The sequence below is a fragment of the Barbus barbus genome (genome assembly GCF_936440315.1).
Source record: "Barbus barbus genome assembly, chromosome: 13".
Classification (NCBI taxonomy): domain Eukaryota; kingdom Metazoa; phylum Chordata; class Actinopteri; order Cypriniformes; family Cyprinidae; genus Barbus; species Barbus barbus.
In genome coordinates this window covers 2,334,539-2,356,542 of record NC_136741.1, presented here as the reverse complement: position 1 = coordinate 2,356,542, position 22,004 = coordinate 2,334,539, and the positions used below count along the sequence as shown (strand labels likewise).

At 35.7% G+C, this 22,004-nt stretch overlaps 1 protein-coding gene across 8 annotated transcripts in view; it reads right to left on the bottom strand.

The window, feature by feature from the left end:
- Positions 1–22,004, bottom strand: part of LOC306879151 (KICSTOR complex protein SZT2-like) — an 88,079-nt gene that overhangs the window by 47,785 nt on the left and 18,290 nt on the right. For 7 of the 8 annotated variants that reach the window (XM_079431901.1, XM_079431904.1, XM_079431907.1 and 4 more), the window contains exons 27-50: positions 21,059–21,106; positions 18,839–18,966; positions 18,152–18,416; positions 17,904–18,069; positions 17,743–17,835; positions 16,860–16,938; positions 16,148–16,450; positions 15,014–15,152; positions 14,811–14,918; positions 14,661–14,730; positions 13,115–13,300; positions 12,732–12,998; positions 11,160–11,403; positions 7,787–7,861; positions 7,551–7,689; positions 6,647–6,755; positions 6,382–6,502; positions 4,527–4,679; positions 4,311–4,413; positions 3,797–3,911; positions 3,415–3,502; positions 2,152–2,270; positions 1,530–1,694; positions 508–592 (exon numbers count right to left, since the gene is read on the bottom strand). In XM_079431901.1, coding sequence (XP_079288027.1) covers positions 508–592; positions 1,530–1,694; positions 2,152–2,270; positions 3,415–3,502; positions 3,797–3,911; positions 4,311–4,413; positions 4,527–4,679; positions 6,382–6,502; positions 6,647–6,755; positions 7,551–7,689; positions 7,787–7,861; positions 11,160–11,403; positions 12,732–12,998; positions 13,115–13,300; positions 14,661–14,730; positions 14,811–14,918; positions 15,014–15,152; positions 16,148–16,450; positions 16,860–16,938; positions 17,743–17,835; positions 17,904–18,069; positions 18,152–18,416; positions 18,839–18,966; positions 21,059–21,106 — 3,368 coding nt within the window. The remainder of the gene's footprint in view (positions 1–507; positions 593–1,529; positions 1,695–2,151; positions 2,271–3,414; positions 3,503–3,796; positions 3,912–4,310; positions 4,414–4,526; positions 4,680–6,381; positions 6,503–6,646; positions 6,756–7,550; positions 7,690–7,786; positions 7,862–11,159; positions 11,404–12,731; positions 12,999–13,114; positions 13,301–14,660; positions 14,731–14,810; positions 14,919–15,013; positions 15,153–16,147; positions 16,451–16,859; positions 16,939–17,742; positions 17,836–17,903; positions 18,070–18,151; positions 18,417–18,838; positions 18,967–21,058; positions 21,107–22,004) is intronic. The other variant, XM_079431906.1, reaches the window with a different exon arrangement.

The following is a 22,004-nucleotide window of genomic DNA, read 5'->3' as shown; positions in this document are numbered from 1 at the left end:
AAAGTCACCTACATCTTGGGATGCCCTGGGGGTAAGCAGATAAACAACAAATTGTAATTTTTGGGTGAACTATCCCTTTAATAGCCCTTAGTACCTATACTAACACTTATAACTATCTATTAGATCCAGCAACAATTACTTAAAAACATAAATAAATAAAACTATGAATAAGACCATAAATGTGTAACAGTAGATGTGTGTTCGGGTCATGTGAAATCAGACAGACTGTGCGCCGCTTTTTAATCGGTGTAAAACAATACGTCACTGAATAGTCAGCAAAATCTAGCAAGATGGAGAGAAACGACCAGCATACTGACTGAAGAAATAAATAAAACTCACTAAATAATTTCTGCAAAGTAAACAAGCAAAGTGTGTATAATTCAGGAGCTCGGGAGTGAGATTTAGAAGCCCGTAAATGAGTCCCAGTGAGATGCAAATCAAACCTCAGAAAACAAGAGATGAGGATGATGTTTTCCTGCTGAGTTAGGAGAATAGAAGTCTCTTTACCTTTGCCTCCTGTGCCCTGGCCTCCAGGTTTATTGTACAGGTAGATGTCATGATCGGGCAGCTCGCTGCTCAAATGGAAGTAATGCTAACAAGAGTGAGAAACAAAGAAAATGGATTTATGGAAAATTATCATTTTAAAAAGTATTTATTTATTTATTTCATATCTTCATAATAACTCTAATTTTAAGTAGGAATTCACAATATATAGATTTTTCATTGTTACTAGTCTGATAAAGATGACACTGGGAAAAAAAAAATTTGTATGTGGATATATGCCAGTTTCCAAAAGTCTAAATACAGACAAATTGTGATTATAAATCACCTGTTTGCTATTATTCAAGAAACCACCATGAATATTGTGCACTTTAAATTCTAATTACATACTGGCTTCCAAAAAAGGGGACATTTAAGTGACTATAGACATGCAATGAAGTGTGTGTTATTGTCTTTCCTCCTGGCGCAGTAGTGCATAATGGGAGCTCTCTAAATGAACTCTCAGTGACCCGTTAAACTGAACCTCACTCATAAAGCATGAAAGTATAAACGCATTTGCAGAGCCTCACTGCGGTCACGCTTTATCTGTGGTGCTTCGCACTCACATGGAAATATAAATGGATTATTGCAAACCAATTTGTTTCATTTTCTGAATATTTACGTGATCACCAATATTTTTGGGCAATGGATTTCATCATACCATTTTAAAATGATTTGGGAAGGTGATTAAAACAAAAATATTTTTCACTTAATTTTCTTTTTTTTCATTATAACTTAGTCTACTTTACACCTGTGCAATATTTGTCTTAAGTCTTAAAAGAAATCACATTTAGATGTTTTGGTGTGAATTTGCAGTTGTATTTTGCAACTCTATTTTTGTTTAAACCATAATTTTCAAAATTTGTATCGATTTTTCTTATGAACCTACAACAGAGCTTCTCTGATTTAAACATGCGACCATCTCTATGAACAAAAAGCACAGGGAATGTGGTCCATCTGTCTGTCTCAGTGGATCAGACGACCGGTACCTTAAAGTGATGCTTCATGATGCTGTCAGTGTATTTAGGGATATGGAGGAAGATGAGGAGGTTCTGACGGAGGTAGTGAGCCACCGCCTGGATCCACGGCACACAGTACTGCGGCAGACAGAACTCCATCACCTCCGTCGCCGGAGAGCCAGGAGGCTGAATGAACTGAGATGTAGAGGACAAAACGATGTGTAATAACCAAAATCATCTCCACAGTCTATTATCCAACCATTAATTAATCTCAGACGACACGCCCACAGAAGAAAAATGAGAAAAACAGAAACCAAACCTTCAGATGCTTTGGTTCTGGATGTATTTCAGTGATATTTCTAAAAAATCTTCAATAAAGACTTCTAAACCAACTCGCTCTGAGATGAATCACAACATTACAAGCTTTGATTCAAAGTATTTAAATATCAGAAAAAGATTTCACACAGCTTCAGAAGACTTGAAATACAGCACGAGTTGTATTTTATGATACTTTTATGTCAATTCTTTCCACAAATGTCTGTCTCTGCATAGGCTGAGCAAATATAAATTCATCTGCTTAATGTACTTCACCTGCGGTGAAAGAACAAGTCTGTCACAGACAAAAGATGGTCAAAGAAGAGCAAGAAATCACCTCCACATCTGCAGGCGTCAGTTTGCAGTTCCTGACCAGCATGACTGTAATAATGTCCAGCGTGGCCTCGTCCAGACGCTTCCTCAAAACCTTCACCAATTCATCAGAGATCTCTGGACCTGCCCATCACAGAGCATCATATCTCACTTAAAAATATGACACAATATGGAAGTACAATAGTGCACAGATTGAAAGTTTCATATTGACTTTAGCTTTATAAATGAAGTCTCCCGAGCAGGTGCTGAAATCCCTCAGAGCTGATAGCTAAACCCAGAAACATCCCAGCCAATTATAAATATGCATTTAAAAACAAACTGATGAAACTGGAAAAGATTTCCCTGGCTACACTTTGGGATTTCAGTAACACATTTACAGGAAAATAAATGACTCAAGGGCCTGATAACAGCAGGATGAATGCAGAGCAACAGCGCCTCCTGTCAGCTGCTGATGATACTGCAGGTGATGCTGGAGAGTCCTGAGAGCTTGACTCTGCTGAAAATCAATGCTGTTATTTATTTACTTACTTTTTTTTTTTTTTGTGAAATAAATGCAATTTCATTGTTTATCTAAACACCTGCTGTATGCTCAGCATACACCTCCAGACAAAACTTTGGGCGCACAGCTGAATTTACTGTATATACATAAAGAAATCTATAAACAAATATATACTGTATAGTGTTGAGGAAAGTATTTTTAAAAGGAATGCATTATAACAATTGCGTTACTCCATAAAAAAGTCACTAATTGCATTACTTGGTTACTTTTTAATGAAAGTAATGCTAGGCTGGGCTTCCTTGTTTTTGTTTAATAACAGCTGAAATAAGGAGCTGAAATGATTCTGGAAGGGGGTGGGAGCAGCAGCTCATTTGGATTTAAAGAAACAGGCGCGAAAATCAGAGTGTTTTTGCTTCCACTCAAAAGAGGCATTTTCAAAATGATATAAAAAAATAATCTGGGGGGTACTTTGAGCTGAAACTTCACAGACACATTCTGGGGACACCAGAGACTTATATTAGATAATGTAAAAAGGGGCATAATGTGTCTCCTTTAAGATCTCTGCGCGCTATTATATTGAGTTGCGCTCTATTCAGCGGTTTACAAATGCCAGAATTGGTCTGAACTAAATGGTACCTTATCGGTTTTGCTTTCAGTAAGTGTGGCTGGTGTAGTGGTGTAACATCCCTCACAGAAATCAACACACTTCATTCATCTTTTGTTTCGTCATGGGACTGGGAGAAACATTTATCCATCTCTCTCTCTCACCTGCGGTCCCTACGCCATGCACCTGCAGCAAAATGTGTTTGTCCACCAGTCCAACCGGCCTTGAGCCTTCCAGAGACGAGCGTGATGCCTGTGAACATGACACACGTCATCAAACACTTACATACAACATAACACACATCACATCGGGCTCACAGGAGCACATTCTACGCCTGTTTTTCAGGCTATAAACACATAATTGCTCACATTTCTATAACTTGTCCCGTCAGGATGAGGCTCATAAATGGTGTAAACACAAGGACAAGTCAGTGCTTTGCACTCGGCAGGTAAATCAGTCACTCTGGAAGGCGATCTGAGCCCTAATGACTCCTGAGGGCCCTGGTTTCCTAAAGCGTAATGAGAAGTGACAGTATGTGAATGTTACCATGAGGTCCTCAGAGCCCAGCGGCTCCTGGCTGCGGGCCAGACCCACAGAGCGCGACACGTGTACGTTTCCATCCAAATCACTGTACTTCCCTGTCTGAGACGTCTCGGAGAGTCTGTGGAGATGGACAGAAGGAACGAGGAGGTCAAGAACATGAAAAGAATTAAAATACATTCTAGCGAGACTGGAGGAAAGAAGCCACAGATGGAGAAATTAAAGCGATGATATAGTGGCAGAACATTTTCTACTTTTGATTATTTCTGAGTGACCTACTAATATAATGTGCCTGTGTAAAGACAATTAAAAAGACATGGAAAAGGTTTTTATCCAAAGCGGTTTACTTTCTATTCAAGGTAAACTCGTCATCAGTTCATGCACTCCCTGGGAATTGAACCCCTGACCTTGGTGTTGGAATCAACATGCTCTCATTTACTGCATCATCAGATACCAGCATCATTCACTGAAAAGATCAAATTGGTCAATAATATGAAGAAATGCAGATGTTGTGACTCACCGGAGGTAGAACACAGATTTGGTGGTGCGCTCCTGATAAACAAACATGTTTTTGCGGTTTACCACACAGAAAGCGTTAAGAACGGAGCGCAGAGCCTGGATAGCTGAAAGAATCAGAGAAAACAAATCATCTTTGGATACAAGCTTACCAGTTTTTCAAAGTAAAAGCATGTTTCCATGAGGAGCCACCTGATTGGTCCGCTGTGGTGTCACTCACCCCGGGACACGCCCATGTTGGGCCCCATCTTGAGGCGCGGGTGAATGTAAATAACGGTGCTCCAGACCACATCACAGGCGAAGTAACCCGGGATGAACTGCATGGTGGCGGCAAGGTAGTCCCGTGGCTGATAGCTCTCGTCTGCATTGTAGTCTGGGTGGAAAAAAGGTATAATTATGGGGATGAGAGTTTCATTTTAGCAATTTCATAACAAAAGGGAGATTAGCAGGATTAGTTGAACTCAACAGGCCCACAGAGCACCTCAAGTTGTACGATACAAATTAAGCATTTGAGCGTTCATCTCGGTGGTCGACCGGATCCAATTCATTTGCACAGTCTGAGGCAGAACGATGAGGACATTAGTGCGGTAATTCACGCTAAACAGCAGTTATAAAATTGTGGTCAATGAGGCGAGTGCTCAGACTCATACTGCTGTCTCATAATCACCACCCTTGAATTGACCTTCCCGATGGGTTTTTGAGTGAGAGTCTGTGTTTGTTTGCATTAGTGCAGATTCATCAGGCTTTATTAAATCTGTACTGCATATCAAGAGTGCAACAATATCAGCTTTCATTTAAACGCAGCCATCCGCACGGTGTGGGTCTGGCTGAGCACAGGGCTGCACAATTCATTCAAATAAAACTGAAATCAAGATATGGCTTTGTGCCGTTATCACAGGTGCTGCAATTTAATTACAAATACTGCAAGTGTTACTTTTTTACTTCGTATTTTCATCTTGTTTTCCAGTACAAATATTTAAACATTCTTAAAGCAAGATATAATCAGTTAACATAAGATACTAAAGCTTGTTTTCTGTGTCAAAATTAAAATTTTAATGCTTAAAACAAGAAAAAAAAAAAATAGCTAATGGGATCAGAAAAATCCAACTGATATTTATTTAAAGATCCAACTGGCAGATATTTATTTTTTTGTTTTAAGCAAAAACTCACTTAAATTTGATTTTTGATAAGAATGTTTATATTTTTGTACTGGAAAAATATCTATTTATTTTTGCACTGCTGTTTAGCGTGAATTACCGCACTAATGTCCTCAGAGTTTTGAGATATGTAGTAAAAAAATTTATTTCCTTATTTTCAAACATTGAAACATCAACCTTTTAAGGCAACATTCACTGTTGTAATGTCAAATAAATTATTTTACTAATATTTTAAATATATATTTTTATTTTACAGTAAAATAAAATAATATTATTTCATAATAATAATAATAATAATATTTTTAAGAATTTTATAGTCATATTGATGCATAACCACAATTTGCTTTTTTTTAACTGCATTTTAAAACTTGCAAAACACAATTTTATCAGAGGAAGAAAATATATAACTAAATAAATAACTAAATGCATACATACATACGTAAATACAAGCTTAATTAGATAACTGACTCTGGCATGTGCATGGATCTGGATCAATAAGAGTGAAAGAGATTAATATTTCATGCATTTGTCTTTAGAAATAGTTACATCCAACTATTTTTGTTTTTTTTTTACCTTTTTTAACCAGCATCAGTTTTATTCAGTAATAATCCGTATGGGCTACTCTCCCATCTCATATGGCATAAAAGACTCCAAATGTGTGATGAAATTAAAAGAAAATGTAAAAGCAAAGCAGATAGAGCTGGAACGTTTGGATCCATAAGTAAGCTTTTTATAGATGAGGAAATCTGGAAAAATGTAGGCCTAGCTATTTTTAAAAATGAAAAACATGACTATAAGTGATTAAAAGAAAATCTCTTCCTGTCAAAGAGGTTGTGACCCCTGCTCTTGCATGCATATGGCTGCTGCATGTAGAAAGAGTGAGTGTCAGTCATTCGGCGGTGGCATTAATCACTGTACCGTCAGAGTTGGTCATCCTGGGCCGGTAGAGCGACTCGTGCTTCCAGATGTCCTCCTCGCTCTCAGCCACTAAGAGAGAGTGGCACACACGACTGTCATGCAGGTCCTGCAGTAGGAGGCGCTGTGGAGAAAGTCAAGGGAGGTTAAACGGTATAAAAGTGGAAAGCAGCGGTTAAGGATCTGAGGCGATGGTGGGTCTTTCTGACCAGAATAAGCTGCAAAGTGGACCAGACTTAATACTGACAGTGAAAAGGCTGTTATTTACCTGGTTAACTATTCGGCACATTTCTCCAATCCTCCTCACCACCAGCTGATGAAGACGCAGGTACTCTGGGATCTCCTCCTCTTCCTCCTCTTTCTCTCTGTTAAAACTCCTGCCAACACAATGCTCAAGATTCACAACACTACAAATTGTTTTAACATTCTCAGCTGGAAAATGAAAAACTCTTGTTTTGTTTGCATGTCTGGGGAAAAGCGTTGGCAATTTCAGCACTACAAACAGACAAGCTGCTCATTTGCATGCTTCATGCATTTAGAACTGAACACAAAAACTCATTTATAGGCATAAAACTTACAAGGGCAACAAAAACATGAGGCATATTTCCATGAATAGGTAACTAAACTCTTTCCATAAATTACAGCTTTTTTATATTGTCTGATCATTTTTTTTCTCATAGTAATTTTGGTAACAGCTTTGAAATCAACAATAAATGCTGTAAAATATAATTGTTTTATTTATATATGCATATTTTAAAATACAATTATAATAATTCAGTAATAAAATGTCATTTAAATTAAATGAATAATTTTAAAATAACATTAAATAATTGATTATTTGAATATTAAGTAAAACAAATAGTTTTGACCATTTTGCATTTTATAATAAATAATTTTTAATTATATATATATATATATATATATATATATATATGTGTGTGTGTGTGTGTGTGTGTGTGTGTGTGTGTGTGTGTGTATTATATATTGTTAAAAAAAATTAAAGTATCGTTTATAAAATAATTATTTATAAAGCAATATTTTATCAAATAAATAATTAAATTAATAAGTAGATAATGATATCAAATAATCAATACATTTCTTGCATTTGGCAAGAACAACACAATCTTGCTGAATGTGAATTTTATAACCTGAGCGGGTCTTTGCAGCAGTACCTGGTGTGAGAGAAAACCTCCACTCTGTCCTGATGAATCCTGATGATGAGCCAGAAATCAGGCATGAGCGGCGTCTGTCTCTCCTGCTCGTTCATAGTGGGTCCGTCACACTCAGAATCACTGCTGTCGCCATCATAACCTGAACCACACACAGCAGAGAGCAGCGGGACCATGAGGAATGATGACTGTGATGTAAATGTGAGTTTTAGCATGCTGTGTGTTGTGTGAAACCTCACCCAGCATGTCTGAGTCCAGGCTGCCCTGACTGGAAACGACGCTCTGAACTCGACTGGGCCGCAGTTTCCCACTGCCTGAAAGAAACCGGAAGCAAAGCCGCTTAGAATAAATAGTATAAACTTTATTATTAAAGTCTAACAAACAAACAAAATCACTGCACCAGAAAACATCCAAAAAGTCGATGTGTAAGCCACAATAATCCAAACAGGTAAAAGTGAAGGAGTGGATCGCAGATGGCCTTCATAATAATATTAATTATAATATTTCTTGAATAATTATTATTCAAAGTTACATTTATGCATGTTAGAGAATAAGTTGAATATGGCGTTAGTTTGCCTTTCTACTCTCTAAGAAGCTGCTCTCATTGTGTGAGTAACCATGCCTGATAAGGTTTAGGGCTGAGGCAACCTTGAAGTAAGATAAGTGTTTCTTTGCGTATGTGTGTTAGTATCTGTCTGTACAGGGAGAAGCTCAGACAGTCCCTGGCCAAACGCTCCACTGCCAATGTCCAGCATATCAGATATACGTCTTTGGAGAGATGTATTGCGTCGGACCTCTGATCACTGGTCACTAAAATAGTCGTCAGAAGATATGCTTCAAGCTTGGGTCCATATGAGGAGATTGTCTAGGTTTATCTAGGTTTTAGAACCAATTAGAATTTTGCTGATTTATGCATTGATGCAATTAGCAACCTCTGTTAGGGTATAATTGTTGAGGATTTTTAATTGTAAGCAGAGCGGCCTACGAACTCCATCGAGAGTGTTGAAGCTGACTTCTGCTGATGAAACTGCAAACTATTTTCTTCAGTAAATTTTTCTTTAATTAATCGCATCTCTGACTCCTGGTCTTTTCATCATACCTGGTCCTTGGGTTTTAACTGTTATTCCCCAACAAAAGAAAAGATCGCATGATCCAAAATCTTTTTTTTTTTTTTGAAAATGTTATCGATCTACATTTTAAAGGAATGGTTCACCCCCCCAAAACAAATCTGCTGAAAATGTCCTCACCTTCAGGTCATCCAAGATGTAGATGAGTTTGTTTGTTCATCAGAACAGATTTGGAGAAATGCAGCATTGCATCACTTACACAGCAGTGGATCCTCTGCAGTGAATGGGTGCCGTCAGAATGAGAGTCCAAAGCAGCTGATAAAAACATCACAATAATCCACACCACTCCAGTCCATCAATTAATGTCTTGTGAAGCCAAAAAGAAACAAATCCATCATTAAGACTTTTTTAACTTCAGACCAAAATCCATAATAATGCTTCCTCCAGTTCATCCCGTCGTCTCTCACATCGAAATCCACCCACATGTTACGATCTGTAAACAGTGTTTGATCTGTGCAGATTTCATTCCTGATTCAGACCAGACCACTTTTTCATTGGATGAAGCGTTATTAAGGACTCAAACAATGGTTTGAACTTAAAAACACCATAATGATGGATTTGTTTCTTACAAACACGCAGCTTTTAGCTTCACAAGATGTTAACTGATGGACTAGAGTAGTGTGGATTATTGTGATGTTTTATCAGCTGCTTTGACTCTCATTCTGACGGCACCCATTCACTGCTGTGCAAGTGATGGAATGTTACATTTCTCCAAATCTGTTCTGATGAACAAACAAACTCGTCTACATCTTGAATGGCCTGAGGGAGAGGACATTTTCAGTCAATTTTCATTTCTGGTTAAACTATTCCTTTATGATGTGTGGAGACGTGCTGATATCGCGCTTGGTCTCGTTCTGTCTCGCAGATCTTATCGGTGTCTGCGCTTGCTTGGCCATTTGTTGTGAAAAAATAAGGAAAGTGTGTCCAGCTAAATTTAATTAGTATTTTGTTAGACGGGTATAAAAAAGCTTAGTTTACTGCGGCAGCCGTCGTGTGAAGTCCTCCTCGTGTAAAGACCAAAGAGTGTAAAAACCATCGACTCTACCGGGCTGGGAAGGATATAAGTATCGCTTTTCATTTCTCCTCTTTTCTACTACTGGTTTCACTTCTGTTTCAGTTTTTATAACCATTTCTTACTGTGTGTAAGTAAGTTGTTTTAGCATGCGTGTTTGGCAGTGTTATTTTTAAGGATTATTGATAAACTACTGTCATTTGATTTGTATTTGTTATTTATTTAAATTTTAGTTAATTTATGTCTGAATTTATTATGTCTGTATAGGTATTTTATTAAGTTTTTATAGGTATTTTATTTCATTTGAATTATATATATATATATATATATATATATATATATATATATATATATATATATATATATATATATATATATATATATATATATATATAAAACCTTTTGTTCTTTAATATTTTGAATTGTTTTTAGCTTTATTTTTTTCATTTAATTGTTAAGTTTTGACTTTTTTGTATGCATTGGTCATTTTTATTTTATTTATTTATTTTTAAAATGTGTATAGTATTTATAAAGTTTTAGTTTTGGATCTGTTTTAGTTGTTTTAATACTACAATTGATTTCTTCTGTTGTCCTCATTTGTAAGTCGCTTTGGATAAAAGTGTCTGCTAAATGACTAAATAATAAAATAATAATAATGATGATGACTCTTGGACATGGCATTGTAATTGGCATTGAAATGCTTCTTTGTTGTCTTTTTCATCCTCATAGTATGCAGGCTTTTTTTGGCAACTTTTCACCTAATTAGAGTGTTGGGACGGTTACTTTGTAAATGTAATAGGTTACAGATTACAAGTTAAAATGTAATAAGCAGTGTAACTATTTAAATTATTAAAGTAGTGCATTTTATTACTTTTCAATATTTTTCCTACATTTTTCTAAACTGTTAATCATTTTCAAACATTTAAATCAGGCAGGGTTAACCTTACAGTAGTCCTCAACATTGATTACTGTCAGAGTTTCAAAATCTTTCATCACTTGAATTAAGATTATAATCATTTAATTTGAAAGCACAGCCACCACAAAATCTATAGCACCTCTTTCTACTTGGAGATTGTTCCGAGGTAAAATACAGATTTAATCTTTACACAGATATGACACAGGAAACACTGGCATCTAACAATGCCTTGGAAAAAATAAATAAAGCATATACACAAGCCCAAACAGGAAATAAAACAGTTATCAACAGTTGTCCTAAACTCCTGAACAAGCAACAAACCTATTCTATTCTATTCGTTTTAGTCTAATTTATTTATAAAAAAAAAAAAAAAGCAATGTGTACTTTGTTAAAGATTTGTCACAGCACTTGTATACTGTTGCTCTCTTGTTGCTCTGATTGTTCTCCTCATTTGTAAGTCATTTGGATAAAAGCGTTTGCTAAATGACAATGTAAATGTAACTTCACCAGCAGGATCTCAGTAAAGTTGGATGACGCGGGTTTCTCGTGACACTCACTGTGTGTGGTGGACTGCACAGACTCGGCCAGGCTGGCGGCGGAGGGGGTTTTGGGAGGTGACGTGTGATCAGACGAGCGCTCTGTGCCGTTGCTGCCCGCCTGCAGGTGAGGTCGGGTCTCATCCGCGTCGGCCTGTTTGAGCTGCCCGGGGTCAGAGGTCTCGGAGGGAGACTCGCTGGCTGAATCAGCTGCTGCAGGCCGCGTTTCCTCATCAGCCCTCTGCACTTCTCCACACTCCACCAGCTGCGGGGAAAAAACAGAGGAATCATATTCCAGATGAAGAGGAGGACAACTAAAAGACATTATTATACCACGGCTCATTGGGAGATTTGATTACAATCGGTCAATCACTGCATTCTGAGATCAGACATAACTTTATAACTTGTATAACTTTATCTTCAGCCACTGATTTGATGCTAGTTTCACTCTACACTCTTTTTCTTCTCACATAAAATAATTTCACTTAAAATCTCACATTTGAATGCAAACATTTCATGCCCGTTTATGTATTTATTTTCATTTCCATCATAAATTAGGTCATTTAAGTTCATAAGTTTTGGGTCAGTTTTTTTTTATGGTCTCTTTAAAGCTGCATTTATTTGATTAAAAATACAGTAAAAACAGTAATATTGTGAAATACCATTAAAATGACTGTTTTCTATGTAAATGTATTGTAAAATGTCATTTATTCCTCTGATGCGCAGCTGTATTTCCAGCATCATTACTGCAGTCTTCAGTGTCACATGATCTTCAGAAATCATTCTAATATACTGATTTACTGCTCAGGAAACATTTCTGATTATAATCAATGTTGAAAACAGTTGTGCTGCACAATATTTTTGTGGAATCCGTGATACATTTTATTTTTCAGGATTCTTTAATGAATAGAAACAGCATTTATTTAAGATAAAAAATCTTTTGTAACATTATAAATGTCTTTGAAATAAATGTAAAAAAAAATTTGTCAGATTTTTTTTATGCATCCTTGCTGAATAAAACTAATTCTTAAAATGAAATCAAATTAAACGTTAATTTTCTTTCATATTGAAAATCATACTGAACTTGTGACATTGTAGGCTTTGTTGAAAAATGCAACCTCAAAATGCACCGCAATGTGAAAAATCCTGTTTGAGACTGTAGTTAAAGTTTGAAAAATGTTTCAAATTAATTACAAATATATTTATTCAATAGCTAAAATATTGATTCCTTTTTATCTGATATACAACTAATTTTTGTGTGTGCTATGTATTATGCTTTATTAAATCATTGCATTGTTAGCTTAAAAAGTTAAATGTATAGTAGAGTTAAGTCTCATGTGAGGAGCGCTATACTGTATATGCAGGCCATTTGTTAATTTTTACTTTCCATTTCAGACAGTATGTTGATTTATAAGACAGCTGCCCATGTGGCAATAGACAGCAAGTCAACTTTGTTAAATTGGAGTTTAAAAATGTATTTGTTACATACATTACTTAAACCACACTTTATTTAAAAGTTAATGTGAGAACTTCATCATTAAACAAATGCAATGCATTTCTTCAGGTGTGGTTTCAAAGATTGTTGATAATTACCTCAGTGTTGGTCTCTTTTCTCTTGGACTCTGCTTCTCTGTCTGACGTGCAGATGTTTGCTGATGCTCTGGCTCCGTCCTCCACCTCGGGACACAGGCTGGTCTGCCGAGACGCCGTTCCTGCATCCGTCGAGTACTGAGCAGCGATGTTAGACAGCTGTGTCGCGGCCTGAAGCCTGTGAGACTGCTGGCGACTCAGTGAGACGTAGTGGAAGTTGTGCTGCTTGGCGTTCAGCAGGTAACCAGGGAGCGATAACCTCTTGAACTCCTGCAGCGAGGAAGCAGGTACGTGTTATTAAACAGCGGCGCAGAACATAATCTCGTTCCTGACCTTTCCTGGGGAGTCTTATCACCAATAATAGAGGTCATCACATGAGTTCAAACCTCTTGAAACTTTTCCAGTGACTGCTCGGGACCAAATACGAACTGCAGGGGAACGACCTCACAGTGGCACTGCGGGCGGCCGCTGGAGCGACACACGTGCTCCAACACTTTCTGCAGCGTGGAGGAGCTGATAACAGACGAGTGCCGTAAAGCGGAGACTATCTCATCCTCCAACAGCCAACGGATCTGAAACAGGTCACAGACAGGGTTATTATATTCTATAGTATACATTATACATGTGACCCTGGAGCACAAAACCAGTCTTAAGTCGCTGGGGTGTATTTGTAGCAATAGCCAAAAATACATTCTAAGGGTCAAAATTATTAATTTTTCTTTTATGCCAAAAATCATTAGGACATTAAGTAAAGATCATGTTCCATAAAGATATTTTGTAAATTTCCAACTGTAAATATATCAAAACTTTTGATTAGTAATATGCATTGCTAAGAACTGCATTTGGACAACTTTAAAGGCGATTTTCTCAATAATTAGATTTTTTTTGCTCCCTCAGATTCCAGATTTTCAAATAGTTAGGATCGGACAATATTTTCGGCCAAATATTGTCCGATCCTAACAAACCATACATCTATGGAAATATTATTTATTCAGCTTTCAGAGGATGTATACACTAATTGACACACTGACTGGTTTTGTTGTCCAGGGTCACATATATTATAATAAAAACTAAACTAAAACCATAAACAAATCATAAGTAAAAGACATGTAATAATGTGTATACATACTGTATCTGGTATATAAAACATGTAACATATCTACGTTTTAGTACAAAAACAACTAAAACATTTCTACACAATTTCTAGACATATATAAAAAAACACTAATAATAAAATGACAAAAACAGAACAAAATGACTATCAAAATTTAAACTGAAAGTGGAAAATGTAAAAAAAAAATAATAATTTGAAATATTAATGAAAACTATTAGATTATTAATGATACTAAAATAACACTCATCAGAGACAAAAACAATATCTTAGAGAGATCCTCCTTTTGCAATAATAAACAGTCTCAAATTTCATGCATATTTCATATACTGTGCTTTCATTACTGGATCAATGGTAAATAATTGGGTAACACCTTACAATAAGGTTCCTTATGTTACCATTAACTACATTATTCATCATTTAGTTAATTCATTATTTATGAATTAACAATGTAACTCTATACTTCATTACAAGCATTAATTAATCATTGCTAATTGCAACATTTACCAATGCATTGTTAAAATTAAAAGTTGAATCTGGAAATATTATTTTATGGAATTGAGTTAACACGAACTAACAATAAATAGTTGTATTTTTATTAACTAATTTTAACAAACATTAATAAATACTACAACAAATGTATTTCTCACTGTTAGTTAACGTTAGCAATGCATTACTAATGGGACTTATTGTAAAGTCTTTCCAATAATTGAAGATGACTATTATTATTATTTAACGTTGTAATAATTTTACTTCATTTAAAATTATATTATGATTATTAAAGAAAAAAATGCTTATTTTCATTTAATTTTCACTCTCACCTCATCCATGGTGGCTAAAACAGCCATTTTGTGCGGAATAGGAAGTTTGGACAGGGCATCTCCAGACATACTGCAGAAGACGACAAAATAAAAAGTTATTACTCAAGATATTTGGCAACAGATGATGCCTGCTGAGCTCTGAACGCTCACCTGTCCACACCGACCCCACGCAGATTAGCCATGAGCTCCTCGTCAGAGCGATAGGATGAGGGCTGTCCAGGGGAGCGGTTCAGAGACACGCTGCTCTCAGACGTGTACCTACAGTACATGTACAGAGACCATTCAGCATCCCTCTAGCTGGAGCCACGCTGCTAGATTCTTTCCTAAACCTAGGATGCTTCACAATCACTGACCTGTTGTGGTGGAAGTCAGGAGTCATGACCTCGATCTCCAGAGGTAACGTGAGCACGAAGATATCAAGAGTGACAGACAACTCGTTCAGATCCACCGACTGAAGATTCTCAGCGTTCTCAAGACAGGAAATGACTTCACCTGCAAAAAAACATTTTTATATTCTCTAACATTATTGAACTTACATGAATCAGATTAGTACTAATCAGAGGGATAAAACTCAATATATATGGTTTCATCCCTTTTAATCAATGAATTTCCATCATTTTTCTTGAGCTGCTAGTTATATTATATCATTTATTCATATTTTAAATTAACATTTATATTTTTAGTTTTTTTTCTTCTTCTATTTAAGCTTTTATTTTATTTTTTTCAGTTGAGATTTTGGTATTTTTCGGTACTTTAATTTTATTTCAAAAAGTTGCCAATGTAACATTTTTCTGTCTCTTCTTTTAAAATCAACATTTTCATCTAATTTTCATTTCAGCTTAATTTCAATTAATTAAAGAAATTTAGTTTTAGATTTATTTTTAGAAAAACAATTAAGTTTTATTTTTACTTTTAGTTAGCGATAACAACACTGTTGATCAGGATTTTGATGTGCCATATTCTCATATATATTTAGCCAATCCTTGAAATGAATTCATTTTAAATATCTTATTTTTAAATGATTACGTTACATTCACAACCAAAATCTTCATGACTTCTCCAGGTCACAAACATAAGCTAATTAACATAAGACCACCTACATTTACATATTAAATAATTACCCATTTAGTATTTAACAAATTATTATTTAGTAATATTAACATGATTTATAAATGTTAAATGAAAGCTCATTTAAATACATAAAGCTCACTGACACTCATAGTAATTTATATTTGCACAAAGAAATTAGAAATCACAAATATACAGTACAGTTAAAAACAACCTTAAATAATAAAAAAAATGGCCATGAGAAGCAAAATGATACATTTTTGGTCAATAAATCTTGACTGACGCCGTAAGAGTAATTTAAGTAAAAAACGAAATGCAACAAAAGTGTAGAATATAATTCTGTTAAAAGCGTGTAAGCGCACAGACTATAAAGCAGCTTTAGTCAGTGGCAGAACCCTCAGCGGTGTTCAGTGTCTCACCCAGACAGGTTGGCAGTGTTTGCGTGGGCATGGAGCCATGGCAGCTCTTCATGTTGACGGAGCAGGTGAGGTGCACAAACAGAGGTGGCATCTCTGGCTGCGGTCCCTCCACCTCCAGCAGAGAGTCTCCATCCAGAATACTGAAGGAATCGTCGTCCTGGTTCACCGTGTTAGAGTCCGACGGAGACTCGCCTTCACCTGCTCCCTGTCCTCCAGCCTCCGCTCTGCCATTCCCACAATCCTGATACTCCACCTCCAGATCCGTGTCACTCTCCGTCACGATGCAGCAGCCCGACACGTTCTCTGTGCATACGCAAAGGATAAATACGGATATGCATGTTTTCATATTCTTTAAGTATACTAACAAGTTCACATAAACTTTACAAATAGCATAAAAATCAACAGATCATATTAAAGTCCCTGTTAAATGTTTATTGCACCATGGCTGTGCATGCAAGGAAAAATATTATTTATCAGTAATATCACAGCAAGCTTTTCACAATCCATTAACTACAGATGCTTAAAACACTATTATTTTCTTTATGCATGACAACTATTTATTTAGTGAGATAAATATTACTGTTAAGCACTTATGTTGCAAATGGCATTAAATGTCTTCAAAATAAAACAAATGTGAAGTTTATTAAAACTCGCTCAGATATGGAAGATATTAAAGACGCAGCACTCGAAGATAGCATGAATGATGTCTAACCGTCTTCTGTGGCGAGTTCAGCTTCAGACACCTCACAGTCCTCGCTGGCTCTCCGCTCTCCCTCTCTGTCTGAATCCTCCTGCAGATGGTGAACGAGAGGAGAGGAAAACACTCCCATAAACCATTCATCTTTACAAAGCCCTGTTAAAAAGATGAGCGCTGATTTGACACTCAGTAGTTTGACTAGGTACCCAGAGTTCGAGCAGGGATTGATTATAATTAAACTTTTTTTTTTTTTGTAATGTAGGCATTTTTAAAATGAAAACACAATGTATTAAAACAAACTCTTCTGTGAATGTATATCTTTTAGTACATATTGTCATATAAAAGTCAGTAAGATGTTAATTCAGTAACAGGCAAAATCAGATAAGGACGAAGATAGAAAAAAAATCAATAAATCAATAAATAAATATTACTATTGCACAAATGACTATTTACTGTGAATTAAAAATAAGTAATCAACAACAACAACAATAATAATAATAATAATAAACTATAGAGCTTTTATTTAGCTGGAAAAACGCAGTGAGACCTTAAAGCTTCTCTTTGGACAATAGTTGGTGCATTTTGCACCTTTAAATGCATGTATAAATGACCAAAACTCAGCGATTTCAGAGCTGAAATCTGTACAAATAATTTTAATTATTGAATATAAAATAATTTAAATGTATCAATGAATTTTCATGCCTTATTAAATATAATATAAGAATATGTTGTATCTTTTTACCTTCTCACAGTCAAACTCTTAACATACTGAGCTGATGTTGCTGTGATGCTGTAGATGCAGCAGTAGAGATCAGCAAACACTGGAGCTTATTAATGCAGCTAAAACGCACATTTAAAATGACTGAATAAAAAACAGAATACTAAAATGTTAACACACCTCTTTTTTGGAAGATGGAAGGCAGTAAAAGAAATAATGTGGATTGGACAGGACTGTCTTGAAATATTGAGCACCAATTTCCATGAATTTATCCTGTAAAACAAACAGAATGTGTAATATCATGCCATTTCTACATCCCTGATGCCAGGTGTCAGCTATACCTGTATGATTTTGTGTAAATCAGGATACACTTCACATTTCTGCTGGGACTGGAGGAGCGACAGAGGGAATTCTGGGATTTTTGGAGACTTCGGCTCGTCCAGCGGGGATGTGGGAGCAGAGACTTTCCCTCTGGAATCGGCTTCACTCACGTCCTCCAGCTCAATGCTTTGAGAAAAATGCCAATAACATCTGAATACAATGAAAACAAAGCATTAATTCCCACAATGCACTGCTCTGTGGTCAGTACCTGGATGAAGACACCAGCGTGGCTCTGTCAGCTCCATCATCCTCTCTCTCTCCGATGATGAAGGTGGTGGGAGTGTTACTGGACTTGCTTGCGTTGACACAGCCGTGCAGCTCGTGACGCTCACGAAACACACGCACGTGTCCGCAGAGCGTCTGCAGGAAGGAAGTGATGTCGATCTCCTGCAGCGACTCCTCGCAGTAGTCCATGGCCGTCAGCACGTCCTGCGAGCTCACGTTGTACGACTGCTGCAGACTGCGATAAACACCTGTCAATCAACACAGGCACAAGACCAATGAAATCATCTGCTATTAACATTTTGCATATTTTTATATTGTGATATTTTTATGAACACATTTTCTGCCCCAATTCATATGAATGAAATGCATTATTTATTTATTTTTTTGCATTACTCTAATGAAAATTCAGGACATAAATGTGCTTAAACGCACTTTTATTTTTTTTTACTTATTTATATTTTTATTATAAATTAATAATAAAATTAATGTAATTTAAAAATGTATGGACTCAATGGAAAAAAAAAATGTCTGGACACAATAATGAGAATCAGTTTTCTTTTTTCTTTTTTTGCATTATACTAAAGAGAAATCAGGAGATAAATGTGCTTAAATATTTTTATGCTCATTTATTTAAGCTTTATGCATATATATGCACATGTTGGAGTGTGACCTTTGACATAGCTCTGGTAGTAGTGTTCCTGCAGCAGGCTGCAGTAGTTGGCCAGTTCTTTGTGTTTGTGAGGATGCGTCATGAGCTCCGTCCAGGATGAGGCACTGCTGCGCTCCTGAGAGATTGACCTGCGAGACACACACACACAAACACACACACACCAGATAACAGCAGGCCACAATCTGCCAGACACTTCCTACAACACTACACCAGACAGCAGCCTAAAATAGCCGAGGCAAGCAGCAGGAAAAGCAATACCCAAGAGACAAAAGTCAAACATTTATCCATATGTCTAGTATAGAGAAAAACTCTGCTCTTTCTGTGACGTATTTCAACTTTGTCATCAGATCAGCATTTTGATTTTAGCTGATGCATTTAAATTCAAATGAATTACAGCCCTATAAATATATATTAGTGTAGTAAGATTGAGACCTAATTTACACAACACTCATTGTTAAATAAATATTTATAATTAATAAAGCTATTTATTTGCAATTTCTGAAAAAAGACACCTTTATGAAAATGCAATAGTGTTAGAAAACAGAGAGACAACATGCAACAACCATATCTGTCTGACATTTGTACAAGCAGCAAATGCATGCTTTCTATTTTTCAGATTTTATTAATTTGGGCCTGTATTTACTGACTATATTACAGGATTTCATTTATCTACAGCCCAGTGGATCATCAAATACAAATACTAGTCGTGTTTTGCAGCTGAAGAGAACGGGAAAATATCAAACCAGCTTTAAAAGCACGCAAAACAGATTTACAGCCATGAAGCAACAACACCCAAGACTTATAGGTTTACCATTTCTGTGGTCAACAAAGTAGGAAAAATAAATTTAAAGGGAAAGCGAAGGAAAAAATCAAGACGTTGAGGACACCAATATAATATGCAGCCAAAGACTTGGGTTGCTCAGATGAGCACTGAGTACTCAGACATTACCACCGAGACAGACGTTTATCAGCAGAATATACCTGATTAGCAAAGACGGAGAACAAATACTAATCTCTCAAATACATCAAGAATAAGATGACATAAGTTATACATTACAGTCATTTAGTCTCGTTTTGAATGTCTTGAGATGTCCTAAATGTCTACAATCAGGCAGCGAACCTCCTAATTTAAGTATGTACACTATCAGTCAAACGTTTGGACACATCATGCTTCATTAAAATTAATGAAATATAAAATATGTAGGCATGGGAATGCAAAAAAAAAAGTAAAGTAAAAATACAGTAAAATTAATCAAATTCAAATAAAACCTTTGTAGTGGACCTTCTTCTTTGTATAGATTCCAGCTCTGCTGACTCTAGACATTCATCATAAACTTTTTGTCCAAACTTTTGACTGGTACTGAACATCAGAAGGCAGAGAAAACAACCCTCAGCAGGATATGAGGTCTTAACACATTAGATAATATAGAAAAATCCTAAATCACTGTGCACCCCATTCAACAACAATACACAAACTAATGCTGAAAATATTTGGGGTCAGTAAAATATTTTCATGTTTCTGAAAGGAGTCTCTTCTGCTCACCAAGGCTGCAATTTATCTGATCAAAATACAGAAAAATCAATAATATTGTGAAATATTATTACAATTTAAAATAAAAGTTTTCTATGTGAATATACTGTATTTTAAAATGTAATTTATTTCTGTGATCTGCAGCTGTATTTTCAGCATCATTACTCCAGTCTTCAGTGTCACATGATCTTCAGAAATCATAATAATATACTGATTTACTGCTCAAGAAACATTTCTGATTATTATCAATGTTGAAAACAGTTTTGCTGCTTTATACATTTTTTCAGGACTATTTCATGAATAGAAAGTAAAAGAACAGCATTTATTTGAAATAAAAATCTTTTAAAACATTATATACTTTACAGTCACTTTTGATCAATTTAAAACATCTTTGCTATTCATTTGTTTAAAAAAAATGACTAGTCCCAAACTTTGAATGGTAATGCATTTATGGAGATAAACTTCATTCTGTTATTTTAAGCCCTCATATCCTTATAAGTCTTCAGTAGCCTAACATCCCCTCATTACTGTCACCTTCATAGAACAGCAAAACCCTCCATAGAAAGAGAAAGAAAGAACGGCCATCCTTAAGGTAACGGGGCCAAAGCGGCCCCCTCACACCCCTCATCCCCTCCCCTCCCTTCCCGCCCCGCTGTAGGGCGGCAGCAGGAAGCTGTAAGCAGGGCTACCTGTATTTGGGCTGCTGACTGAACTCCCAGGTGTCTGTCTCTTGAGCTCTATTCTCATCCAAAGAGAAACCAGACAGTACAACATTAGGACGACCACATGATGTCCTTGGAAATGATCAAACACAACAGCTCTGTTCCAAAACACAGCGAGCCGCCTACCTAGGCAACTTTATTAGACACAAGCATGTTATCAATGCTTTTATCCAGACCATGTATTGGTAATAAAAGAGAGCTTTTCAATTCCGTCACTTAATCGGAGTTATCAGAGTTAATTAAAACTAAACCCTTAAAACACATTTCAGTTACTTGAAATAAAATAAAATTTCAGTTATCATATATCAACATTTCTCATTTTCATTTAGTTCAACTTGAAGCATTAAAACAACTAAAGTAAAACTAATAAATAAAAATTAATAAAAACCCTGTAGGCATTTTTAAATAAAACTGACAAGAACACAAAATTACAAAAACTTTAACTAAAATTAAAGTAGAAACAGAAATATAAATAATATTAAAATTTGTGCTGTCAAACGATTAATCACATCCAAAATAGTTTTTGTCCAAAGTTTTTGTTTACATAATGTATATATGAATTATATAAATATATGCATGTAAATACATGTAAATATTTTCAAAATATACACTGTATGAGTGTTTATTTATTAGTAAAACTAATAAATAAAAATTATTAAATACTAATAAAAGACTAGAAAATGAATGAAAATGACAAACACAAAATTACTAAAACAAGTGTAGTGGAAACAAACTAAATAAAATAAAAAAACAGAAAACAGAAAAAAATTAAGTACTCTAAATAAATAAAATTCAAAATATTAACAAAAACTGTAATAGTATATCAATGATACTAAAATACTGTCACTTATAAGGTCCTTCTTCAGTTAGATGCTGCCTAAGACTGTAGCTGTCTATGCATGCTGTAGGCCGC